At 43.8% G+C, this 13,235-nt stretch overlaps 1 protein-coding gene across 1 annotated transcript in view; it reads left to right on the top strand.

Annotated features, from left to right (window-relative positions):
• The window catches only part of LOC144506757 (prostaglandin E2 receptor EP2 subtype-like), a 40,438-nt gene that overhangs the window by 17,301 nt on the left and 9,902 nt on the right, over nt 1-13,235 (top strand). Inside the window, 1 exon segment of the mRNA XM_078233113.1 lies at nt 13,060-13,166. Coding sequence (XP_078089239.1) covers nt 13,060-13,166 — 107 coding nt within the window.

Here is a 13,235-nt window from a genome sequence, read left to right as displayed (position 1 = left end):
CAGGTTGGGAGTGAGGCGTCATTCCGATCAGGCCTTCACTGCATCTCATTCATGGGACGCAAATCAGTCGTACACCATCCTCAGCTGGGAATTGTGATCTGCCATGGAAGGAGGAATGCAAGATCCTGCCATCATTTACTCCAGTGGGAAACTGATTTGGGGGGGGGGGGCGGATTCCATTCATTGTATACTGTATTTTATACATTTTGTACAATGTTTGGGCATTAGAGTGTTAAAATATGAAACTTATGCTGATAGGCCTACGCCATCAGGTGAACGCTCTGGGGTGTGGCATCCGTAAAGTTTGGGAACTTAGGGGAAATCATAAACATTCCCTTGGGAACAATAAACTGTTGCTCTGGCAAAGTGTAAACTTATTTAACGCAATTTAGTCAAACTGATATCTTCCAGTTATTTTTGTGATTTGGAAAATATAATCCTCTGCATTCCCTTGACCAGCTCCACTCCAGAACTCAGATTTGAATAATTTTCGCTATCCTATGATAGCTTATTTTAAAACATAGCTGGTGCCACTGAAGTTCCATGTAACTCTGGTTTTATTCATATGGGAACATGGTACAGAATGGAACTTTCTATAAACATTGTGATAATGTGCTGGCACAGCTTGGACTTTTCAGTAGCTATTTGTCTTGTCTTCTCCTGTCTTGTCTTTCATCTGTCCTCATTCCGAGAATTGACTGCAGTATGAACAATCTTTCTCCACTAATTTCTATTCTGTACTGCCCTCATTGCCAGTCCCAGTCCAACATCTATTAATAATTAAATAGAGGTGTTCAAGATTAAATTGAGGTAAAATATTTTAAGTAAAGGAGGGGAAATGCATTTTACTGTAAAATAATCTACAATTAAGGTTAACTTAAAAATTGCATGACTGAACTGCTCATAGGACATACTGTATTCAAAACTAACATTTTGGATTATCCTCTGTAGACATGTTTGCCCTGGATCACAATGTTATCAAGGAGCTTCCACATGTTGCAGCCTTGACACATCACCTGCCCTGCCACCCTTAAAATGTTTTAAATAATCACTTAAGTAACTACTTATGGTGCCTTTTTATATATTTTATTAGATAATCACCAAGTTATGCACTATTTTAAACCCAAGGGAAAGAACTTATCCATTACCAGATTTTTACCAAACAGCTGACTCTTTTCCCTGTCAGAGAGCATGGACCAATCCTAAAGGATAGAAAAACGGAAGGGAAACAAACACCTCCTGCTTCACCCAACTCGCCATTTACGTAACTCCAAGCTTTCACTCTTTGGTGCACCCCTGTTGTTTGCTACCACATGGAAAAACAGCCGGGTCCCTTGCGCTGCGATGCAGCAGTGCTAACCACTGTGCCATAATGCCGCCCATGATGGACAGTATTCCATCTCACACTACTGTTTGTGCCCTGAGGGTGTCAAGGGTACAAAATGCACTCTGGGTGGTGACTTAAATGTCCATCACCAAGAATGGCTCGGTAGCACACCACCTCTGGTCAAGTCTTAAAGACAGCTGCTTGAGCGTTCCCACCATTGTCATATGAAGCATCTTCAATGAAGCAGCCTTCCACGTCCCGAGGAAACATTGCAGGAACAGGGTAAATAAACAGCAGGCTCCGAGGTGTAACTGTTATGGTCGTCTGGGGCACGTAAACTAAAATAACCAAATTTACCAAACAACCCCCAAATTAAGGAATTACCAACAAGATTTTACTTTTTGTAACTTTTACTTTAACATAAATCAGAATCAACATAAATTAAACATAAAGTACCAAGAAAACTACAAGTGGCTATGAACCATTTGGATTAGAAAATACAACAGAGACAACCTTGCTGATTTGTAGGCAGTCTACTACATCTGCAGGGACCATTTTCAGCCAAACAGTTCATCCAAGTTGAATTCCAGTCAATTTCCTTCAAAGACTTAGCTGATTTGCCACAGGCAGCAGCTTCTGTGTAAGCAGGCTTCTATCTGTTCAATCTTCCCTGTGTGGTGCACTTCTTTCCTGATTGTCTTCACTCTCAGCTTCCATCGCTCGTGATAGTGAGGATCCACTAGGACCACCTTTACCTTCGCACCATGTGACTGAATCAAGGCATTCAATTACTCGGAAGTGAGGGAAACATCAGCAACATGCTTTTGACTGCTCAGGAATCCGACTCTGACTCAGCTCATTGATCACTTTCCACTCTCCAGCTTGTCTGCTTTGCTTTTGTGACTCACGGCTTCCATATGTAACTTCCTTCCCGTTGGTACTGGACTTTTTATGAACTTTTATGGACTCTCATGGACTTTGTATCCTAAAACATTCTTTTCATTTTTATTATCCAAAAGTTACAACTGATCTATTTTCAAGTGATACAAACTTTTAAATGTCCTCTTCAAACATCTTTAAATGCAATTAACGACACCCTAATCATTTTAAATTACAATCTTTTCATTACTATTACTGCTTCTGGGTCAAAGACCTTCACATGTTACTACTTCTGGGTAAATGTGTTATTTTTAATTATGTCCATGAAGTATTGGACTAGTGGGATTGAGTTGTAGGATAAGTTTGCTTTCATTCAAGATTTGGTGTTGGTCTTTATATTTGGAGTGAAGTGACAGCAACATCCATAAAGTTGGACTGAAAATTTCCTTTGTGGTCAAAAACAACTGACACATTGTTTCTCAGTGCAATCTCCTACTCCCCTCCCAGCTGCCATTGCTGTTTTCTTTGCTGTTACCCCTCACACTCCAGCTCCAAAGGCAGTCTTGCCAAACCACCAATGGCTAAATTAAAACTGTTCTGAAAACCAAAAGGTTATAGAAATGAGACAACTGGCCAAAAAAAACAAAATTAATGAGCAGCCAAAAGAACAAACTAGCAACTAATATGAAAACAAAATGCTGTGGTTGCTGGAAATCTGAAATAAAGAACAGAAAATGTTGAAAGTCCTCAGTGCGTTTGGCAGCATTTGTGGAGAGAAACAGAGTTAAAAGTTCAGGTCTGCAAACTTTCGACAGGACTGAGGGAAGTTAGAAATGTGGAAAGAGTGGAAAGAACAAAAAGGTCTGTCATAGGGTGGAGGACCAGATGAATTGAATTACAACAGGTTTCATCGTACAAAACCGAAAGGAATGGCAATGGGACAAACAGTGTGTCATTGAGGTGTGAATGGCAGGATAGCCACCATCCGGGTGCAAGGGGATTAAGAAAAAGAGAAAACCAAACAAGCAAAAAAAAACCCAAATAAAATGGTGCAGAGGTTACTATCTAAAATTGTTGAACTCAATGTTGAGTGCAGAAGGCTGTAAAGTGTCAAGTCAAAAGAAGAGGTGCTGTTCCCAGAGCTTGCTTTGAGCTTCATTGGGGAACAGTAGCAGAAAGAGCAAAGTGGGAGCAAGGCGAAGAATTAAAATGGTAAGCAACAGGAACTCAGGGTCAGGCTTGCAGACTGAACTATTGTCAGTCACGATTTGGTCTCCCCTATATAGAAGATGACAGATTGTGAGAAGCAGATATAGTATATTAAATTGAATGAATTACAAGTAAATCACTGTTGCATGTGGAAGTAGTAGTTGGAACTTTGGACAGTGAGAAGAAAGGAGGTAAAAGGGCAGAAATTGCATTTTCTGTGCTTCAATTGAAAAATGCCATTGGAAAGGGAGGGGGTGCTGGGTCTGTGAATGCTGAAAGTGGAAAGCAGGTGAAGAGTTGCTGGCGGAATCTTGGTAGGGATGGCAGAAATGACAGAGGATGGTCCTTTAAATAAGAGGCTGGTGGTAAGGGAGGTGATGATAAGAGAAACCCCATCATGATTCTAGGTGAGAGGGTTGAAAGTAAATGGACACAGTCAAGGAAGAACATGAAACATAGAAAATAGGAGCAGACGTAGGCTATTTGGCCTTCGAGCCTGCTCTGCCATTCAACATGATCATGCCTGATCACAGAATCATAGAGCCATACAATACAGAAGAGGCCCTTCAGCCTATCGAGTCCACACTGACACATTAGAAACACCTGAAACATCATCCAACTCAATAGCCTGATCCTGTCTTCTCCCCATATCTTTTGATCCCCTTCGCCCCAACTCCTTGAAAACATACAATGTTCTGGTCAAAACTGCTTTCTGTAGTAGTAACTTCCACAGGCTTAGAACTCTCTGGAGAAGTAAATTTCTCATTTCAGTCCTAAAAGGTTTACCATGACCCCTGGATCTGGACTCCCCCACCATCGAGAACATCCTTCCTGCATTCACCAACCTTCCCTGTCTAATCCTGTTAGTATTTTCTAGGTTTCTATGAGATCTCCCCTCATTCTTCTGAACTCCAGAGAATATAATTCTAATCAACTCAATCTCTCCTCATACGTCAGTCCTGCCATCCCAGGAATCAGTCTGGAAAAGGAAGAGAAATTTGAAGAACTGGTACACGGAAAGAATCTGTTCTATGGAGCAGATTCGAGGGGCCAAATGGGCTACTTCCACTCTACTTCATACGTTTCTATGAACAGATGCGATTGTGTTACAAACCCTCTGGGGAAACTGTAAATCAGAACAACCAGAATTACCAAATGACCTCCATATGGAGAAATTACCAACAAGAGTCACTTTTCGTAGCTTTTGAATATGAATCAGAACCAATATAAATTAAACAGTAATTAAAAAGCATGTGATGTTTCAAATAAAAAGGTAAATTTCACTTTAAATAGTCAATACAACAAAGATGCTTCTTACACAACCACAAGCACTCTCCTTTATGACATTATGTCGCTACATAGTTCTACAATATGTTGTTCTTTATTCAACAGGGTTAGAGTCCTATTTGACAACAACTTTCATCCCCAGGATTTCACAGGCATGATTATCATCAAAGCACACTTCTCCAAACCCTCTCTCCCTCAGGTTATGACAGTCCTGATGGTGTAACTCTCCCGAGTCCTTTTCAATCCATACATTCCAGTTCATTTCTGGAAAAGCACCCAGTTCCCTCGTGCTCCTGAGCTATTCGCACAATCTTCCAAGTCTTGACCTTTGTAACCCATGGGCACAGTGCTTCCGAGAACTCCTACATCTGAGATAAAGGATAGATGCAGGAAAAATAGGGTTGTTGTAGTGGGAGACATCAATTTCCCTGGTATAGACTGGAAATCGCGTAGGGCTAGGAGTCTGAATGGGGAGGCATTTGTAAAATGCGTACAGGAAGGTTCTTCGGAACAATATGTAGATAGCCCGACTAGAGAGGGGGCTATACTGGACCTAGTACTGGGGAATGAGCCTGGTCAGGTCTTCAAAGTTTCGGATGGGGAACATGTGGCAAATAGTGACCACAATTCTGTTAGCTTTAGGATAATGATGGAAAAGGATGAGTGGTGTCCCAAGGGTAAGGTGTTGGATTGGGGGAAGGCTAACTTTAGTGGGATTAGGCAGAAATTGGCAGCTGTTGATTGGGAGAGGCTGTTTGAGGGTAAATCCACATCTGGCATGTGGAAGTCTTTTAAGGAACAGTTGTTAGGGCTGCAGGATAGGCATATGCCTGTAAAAAAGGATAGGAAGGGTAGGATTCAAGAACCGTGGATAACCAGGGAAATTGAGGGATTGGTCAAAAAGAAAAGAGAGGCGTACGTTAGGTCCAGGCAGCTAAAAACGGAGGGAGCTCTGGAGGAATACAAAGAAAGTAGGAAAGAACTCAAACGATAGTTTGGACCAGGGAGCGGCGCGGGCTTGGAGGGCCGAAGGGCCTGTTCCTGTGCTGTATTGTTCTTTGTTCTTTGAGGAATTAGAAGGGCAAAAAGGGATCACGAAATGTCCTTGGCAGACAGGATTAAGAAGAATCCCAAGACATTTTATTCAGACGTTAGGAACAAAAGGGTTGTCAGGGAAAAAATCGGACCTCTCAGGGACAAAAGCGGGGAATTATGCTTAGAGCCCAAAGAAGTAGGGGAGATCCTAAATGAATACTTTCCATCAGTATTCACAAAGGTGAGGGATATGTTGACTGGGAGTGTCTCGGAGGGGAGTATTGACCCGTTATAGAAAATCTCCATTACAAGGGAGGAAGTGTTAGGTTTTTTAGGGAATATAAAGACTGACAAATCCCCAGGGCCTGATGGAATCTATCCAAGGCTGCTCAGGGAGACGAGAGATGAAATTGCTGGGCCTCTGATGCAAATCTTTGTCTCGTCACTGGACACAGATGAGGTCCCAGAGGATTGGAGGATAGCTAATGTGGTCCTGTTATTTAAGAAGGGTAGGAAGGATAACCCGGGAAATTATAGGCCGGTGAGCTTGACGTCCGTGGTAGGGAAGTTGTTGGAGAAGATTCTTAGAGATAGGATATATGCGCATTTAGAAAGGAATAAACTCATTTACGATAGTCAGCATGGTTTTGTGAGAGGGAGGTCATGCCTCACTAACCTGGTGGAGTTTTTTGAAGAAGTGACTAGAATGGTTGACGAGGGTAGGGCCGTGGATGTCGTCTATATGGACTTTAGTAAAGCGTTTGACAAAGTCCCTCATGGTAGGTTGGTGCAAAAGGTTGGATCTCATGGGATAAAGGGGGAGGTGGCTCGATGGGTGAACTGGCTTGGTCACAGAAGACAACAAGAGGGTGGTAGTGGAAGGGTCTTTTCCGGCTGGATGCCTGTGACTAGTGGTGTTCCACAGGGCTCTGTATTGGGACCTCTGCTGTTTGTGATTTATATAAACGATCTGGAAGGTGTAACTGGGGTGATCAGTAAGTTTGCGGACGACACGAAAATGGCTGGACTTGCAGATAGAGAGGAACATTGTCAGAGGCTACAGAAGGATATAGATAGGCTGGAAATTTGGGCAAAGAAATGGCAGATGGAGTTCAATCCTGATAAATGCGAAGTGATGCATTTTGGTAGAACTAACATAGGGGGAGCTATACGATAAATGGCAGAACCATAAAGGGTGTAGATACGCAGAGGGACCTGGGTGTGCAAGTCCACAGATCCTTGAAGGTGACGTCACAGGTGGAGAAGGTAGTGAATAAGGCATATGGCATGCTTGCCTTTATAGGACGGGGCATAGAGTATAAAAGTTGGGGTCTGATGTTGCAGTTGTATAGAACGTTGGTTCGGCCGCATTTGGAATACTGCGCCCAGTTCTGGTCGCCACACTACCAGAAGGACGTGGAGGCGTTAGAGAAAGTGCAGAGGAGGTTTACCAGGATGTTGCCTGGTATGGAAGGGCTTAGTTATGAGGAGAGATTGGGTAAACTGGGGTTGTTCTCACTGGAAAGACGGAGGATGAGGGGTGACCTAATAGAGGTGTATAAAATTATGAAAGGCATAGATAGGGTGAACGGTGGGAAGCTTTTTCCCAGGTCGGTGGTTATGTTCACGAGGGGTCATAAGTTCAAGGTGAGGGGGGGGGGGGGGGGGGAAGGTTTAACACGGATATCAGAAGGACGTATTTTACACAGAGGATGGTGGGGGCCTGGAATGCGCTGCCGGGCAAGGTGGTGGAGGCGGACACACTGGGAACGTTTAAGACTTATCGAGATAGCCCCATGAACGGAGTGGGAATGGAGGGATACAAAAGAATGGTCTAGTTTGGACCAGGGAGCGGCGCAGGCTTGGAGGGCCAAAGGGCCTGTTCCTGTGCTGTATTGTTCTTTGTTCTGTGTGCTGATTGCCATCTTTCTCCAGCTCTTGAGTCTAACCTCGTGGCTTTCGTGTATTAACTTCCTTCCAGTTAATGATGCTTTCATATCAAGGGATCACATTGACCAGTATTTCTTATTATTCACAAAATTACAATTGATCCATTTATAATTGTTGCAAATGCTTAAAAGGTAATTTTCATTCTTAAAACCAATTACAGATTCCAAAGAAATTACAAATTTTCTTGACTGCCCGGCTTCTGGGTTCAAGGTCATCATAATGGATGCAAAGAAGCTGGAAGAATGGAACAGAATCTTGAACCGTTTACTTTGTTCCTCTCCACCGATGCTGGCAGACCCGTTGAGTAGTTCCAGCATTTTATGTTATTAATTTCAATTTTCCAGAATCTGCAGTATTTTATGTGATGTGTTGGCTGGTATCTCCTTTCTATTTTAATTGCTATATTATCCTTTTGGCTATTGCCATTTCTTCATTAATATCTTCAGTGAAAATTGAATTATCTCCTGGCTCCCCCTGCCATTTCAGTATCATTTCCTGTGAGCTTATCCTGCTTATCCATTAGTAGCCCAAACCTATGTTAATTCTCCTTTTGCAACTTAATGTGAAGGACTGCTTTACGTTCTTAAATTTTCTTTAGTATTGTAATTTCATATTTCCCCTTTGCCTTGCTGATTGTCTTTTTATGTCTTTCCTAATATATCGGATTCCTTCTTATCCGCCCACTCCTTTACTGTTTATACAAATATTATTTTATTAAAACTCCGTTTTCCTCAACGGTCCTCATTTTTGGTTAATTTGTTCTTTTTTATTAGTGAAAACAAAACTTTTAAATATCATCCACTGTTGTTTTTGTTCTTTACTAACCTTAGCTCCATCCTCAAAACTTTTATTCCCAATCTAGTACTGTGGTCTTCGTATTTTGTTTTGTTTGTAGGATCTTGAGCATCCCTGGTAAGGCCAGCACTTATTGCCAATCCATCACTGCCCTTGAGAGGGTGGTGGTGGTGAGACACCTTTTTGAATCACTGCAGTCCGTGGGGTGTAGGTACACCGTGCTATTTGAAAGGGGAGGGGGTACGAGGATAAGGAACAGTGAAACATTTCCAAGTCGAGATGTTGTGTAATTTGGAGAACTTGTAGTTCATAATGTTTCCGTGTGCCATTATTCTAGGCAGTAGAGCATGAGTATGTAAAATGCTGTCGAAAAGGCTTTTGCGAGTTGATGCAGCACATCTTGTAGATAGTACACAAGACACCCACTGTAAACTGGTGATGAGGGAAATGGGTGTTTAACGTCTGGAATGTGTGTCAATCAACCAGGCTGATTTGTCCTGGATGGTGTCAAGCTTATAGGGTGTGATAGAGATGCACTTATCCAGGCAAGTGCAACATATTCCATCACACTTCTCACTTGTACCTCTAGATGGTGGAAAGACTTTTTGGTGAGTTACCCATCACAGAAAACCAATCTTTGATTTGCTCTTGTATTCACAGTAGTTATATGGCTGTTCCAGTCAAACATTTGGTCGGTGGAGACCCCCCACTTCTCCCCCAGAATGCTGATGGTGAGGGAGTCAATGAGTGTAATACCATTATAGGAAGGAAGGGAAATCAGTTGAAACCAGTCAAACACTGCAATTTTATCTAACCGGTCTCTAATCAGAATAATCGGTATGCACTGACAGCAACTGAAACAACTGGGAAATCCAATCGGAAGTTAGTTGTGACAATGATTTTGGCTGTGGCTAATTGTGATTTACTGGGAATAGTTAGAAACATAGAAAAACTGCAGCACAAACAGGCCCTTCGGCCCACAAGTTGTGCCGAACACATCCCTATCTTCTAGACCTACCTATAACCCTCCATCCTATTAAGCTCCATGTACTCATCCAGGAGTCTCTTAAAAGACCCTATTGAGTTCGCCTCCACCACCTCTGATGGCAGCCGATTCCACTCGCCCACCACCCTGTGTGTGAAAAACTTACCCCTAACATCTCCCCTGTACCTACCCCCCAGCACCCTAAACCTGTGTCCTCTCGTAGCAGACATTTCATCCTGGGAAAAAGCCTCTGAGAGTCCACCCGATCTATGCCTCTCAACATCTTATACATCTCTATTAGGTCTCCTCTCATCCTTCGTCTCTCCAAGGAGAAAAGACCGAGCTTCCTCAGCCTATCCTCATAAGGCATACCACTCAATCCAGGCAACATCCTTGTAAATCTCCTCTGCACCCTTTCAATCTTTTCCACATCCTTCCTAGTGAGGCGACCAGAACTGAGCACAGTACTCCAAGTGGGGTCTGACGAGGGTCTTATATAGCTGCATCATTATCCCCGGACTCCTAAACTCAATCCCTCGATTGATAAAGGCCAGCACACCATATGCCTTCTTAGCCACCTCCTCCACCTGTGGGGCCGATTTTAGAGTCCTATGGACCCGGACCCCAAGGTCCTTCTGATCCTCTACAGTACTAAGAGTCTTTCCCTTTATATTGTACTCCTTCATCCCATTTGACCTACCAAAATGGACCACGACGCATTTATCTGGGTTGAAGTCATCTGCCACTTGTCCGCCCAGTCTTGCATCCTATCTATGTCCCTCTGTAACTTCTGACATCCCTCCAGACTATCCACAACCCCACCAACCTTCGTGTCGTTGGCAAACTTACCAACCCATCCCTCCGCTTCCTCATCCAGGTCATTTATGAAAATGACAAACAGCAAGGGTCCCAGAACAGATCCCTGGGGCACACCACTGGTGACCGACCTCCATTTAGAAAAAGACCCATCTATACCCACTCTCTGCCTCCTTTGGGAAAGCCAGTTCTGGATCCACCGGGCAGCAGCCCCTTGGATCCCATGCCCTTTCACTTTTTCCAGAAGCCTTGCATGGGGGACCTTATCGGACGCCTTGCTAAAATCCATATAAACCACATCTACCGCCTTCCCTTCGTCAATGTGTTTAGTCACATTTTCGAAGAACTCCACCAGGCTCGTAAGGCACGATCTGCCCTTGACAAAGCCATGCTGAGTATTCTTGAGCATACTAAACCTCTCTAAATGCTCATATATCCTGTCCCTCAGGATCTTCCCCATCAGTTTACCAACCACTGAAGTTAGACTCACCGGTCAGTAATTACCTGGGCTATCCCTATTCCCCTTCTTGAAAATAGGAACCACATCCGCAATCCTCCGGCACCTCTCCCGTCTCCATCGACGACGCAAAGATCATCGCCAGAGGCTCTGCAATCTCTTCCCTCGCCTCCCACAGTAACCTGGGGTACGTCCCATCCAGACCCTATCTATCTTGATGCCATTCAAAGATTCCAGCATGCCATAACAGCATTCCAGCATACCAGTTGACTTAACTGAGAACAGGCTGAAGTGCAGACACTGTTATTCTCCATATGGCCTCCTTAAATCTGTGTGTTACACATCTCCGATCACACTAGTATTCCCCAATATTGTGGGCAGAGTTTGTATACATTTTCCCATGTGCTTGTAATTGAATTTTATTCGGTACTTGTGTGATGTAGTAGGTTGCATTGACTTTTTCCCAATCCTCGATGGTCCAGCAGGACCAGGGGTGTTGGGCGTGTCATTTACACCTGGGGATGCAGGATGTCTGGCAGGCCTGGGAGCGAGGGTGAATGGAAGGCCCAATGGGGTAGTGTCCGGCAGGACTGGAGTTGCAGGGTGTCCGAAGGGCCCAGGGGTGTGGGTGGGGTCCATCTGGTTCCCCAAAGGCCTAATCCCCTGGTCATCCATGTCTTCCATTCCCAGACACCCAACAAAATGTCCCTTATTTATCTCCAGCAGAGTTTGGCCACCTCCACCTTGAATTCAATTAACACAGCACAATAGCATCAATAACTGGGTTTGTTTAACACAACTCAAGTTTCCATGAGTCCATGCAGATTGTGTAGCACCCTGACTCCATCCTATTTAGCGCAATTCTCCCTCCTGTTCAAGCCATGCAGCTGCTAGGTGGTGCCTGAGGCCCTCCGTGTTGTGTATTTGGTTATTGAGGTGTTTTCCAAGAACTGACTCCACAGACAGACGTTGAGAACATAGGTATTTATTTGCAGGCCTCATTTGCTCCATACTCCCAGCTCCTACTGCCCTCCTGGGGCGGGCGGTCCCTCCAGACACCCAGGGTCACATCACTCCTTAAAGGGGCTACGTTCCCAACATACATAACACTCCCCTCCCCGCAAACAATCGCAGCTTTGAAAAAGGGATAAGAAGACCTCAGGAGGCTGAGAAGAGAGAGCATTCCTGCGCCAGAGGGTGGAGCTGCTGGAGGCTCAAAACGTAAAGCTACAGAATGAAATTATGGCACTGAATCAGGTAACTTATTTATTCTGTGTTTAAAACAGCATCAAATGGGACATATGTGTAAACTTGTGTTGATCCAAGGGCCTCCCAGAATGGCCATAATGATTTTTCACCATTGCAGCAAGAGTGCCAGTGGCACCGACAACATTGAAGCAGAGTCAAACCCAAATGCTTCCATGTCTTGGAGAGGCACAGCTGGCGACCTGTAAACCAAGTAGTGGCAAGTAATTAATCTTAAATGATTTTCACAGGATTGCCTGAATTGTGGCCACAAGTGCTTGTAAAAGCAGGTCAAAAGGACAGTAGACTGCAGCGTTAAACCTGTCCAGTGCCAAGTCACAGGTATCTGAACTTTAACAAATAATCTATCAAAATATGAGTTTTTCCTATGATCTGTTCCTGATTATACTTAGATGCAATTTTTAGGTGGGATTGAGATCCCGGAGTGACTCTGAAATCTGTTTACGAATTCTTTCATTTGTAATTTCATTGCGTTTTACCAATAAAAGTTTTAAACTTACAGCAACATTCAGTTTCTTCACTGGTTTTTCATGATTGTATATATCATCCTGCTGATGCACAAGGGCTAAACTATAGGGGTGGGGTTCGCTAATTTACCTTTCATAAGGTGGACTCAACCGCGATAAGGAAAAAAAATGTGATAATTGTTTTACAGGGGCGGTGATGGCTCTTTCCGATCGGTAACAGTTAACAGACCCGTTTCTTGTTGCGGGAAACATCAGTTGCCGGCAACCGGCATCAAATGTTTTCAACTGGTCTCCAGTTCTGGGCTGACAGTTGCCTTGACAAGCGGTTAAATTGTTTTTTCCCACTTCTGGGTAAAGACTTGCTGAAATAATTGCTGTTTCCATATATTTTGTCTAGCTTCTCACAGCAGATAGCATTGATACTATACATAAACATACTTCCCGAAATACAGAATCAGATTTTAGGTATGTGATTATTACACCAACTGTTTGTCACCCTGTCCCGTTTTCACGATTCGGTGCCAGAAGAGGGTTTGTTTTCTTCACAAAATGCGGTTTGCAACTCACATCCTGTTCCCTCCCACAGATCCAGCAGCTTCTCCAACCACAATTTGAGACTACTGGCGGCTGCCCCACTCCAGAAACTCCGCTCAGTGAAAGAGGATTTGACCAAGTTGGCAAGGAGAGGACAAAGTGAGAGAGGGAGGGGGTGGGGAAGAGAGAGCAATCAGGGGGTGGGGGATGGAAGAGGAGGGGGGGGTG

This window comes from Mustelus asterias, chromosome 18 (genome assembly GCF_964213995.1).
Source record: "Mustelus asterias chromosome 18, sMusAst1.hap1.1, whole genome shotgun sequence".
Classification (NCBI taxonomy): domain Eukaryota; kingdom Metazoa; phylum Chordata; class Chondrichthyes; order Carcharhiniformes; family Triakidae; genus Mustelus; species Mustelus asterias.
The sequence above is the reverse complement of the archived record's forward strand: the minus strand, read 5'-3'. Positions and strand labels throughout refer to the sequence as shown.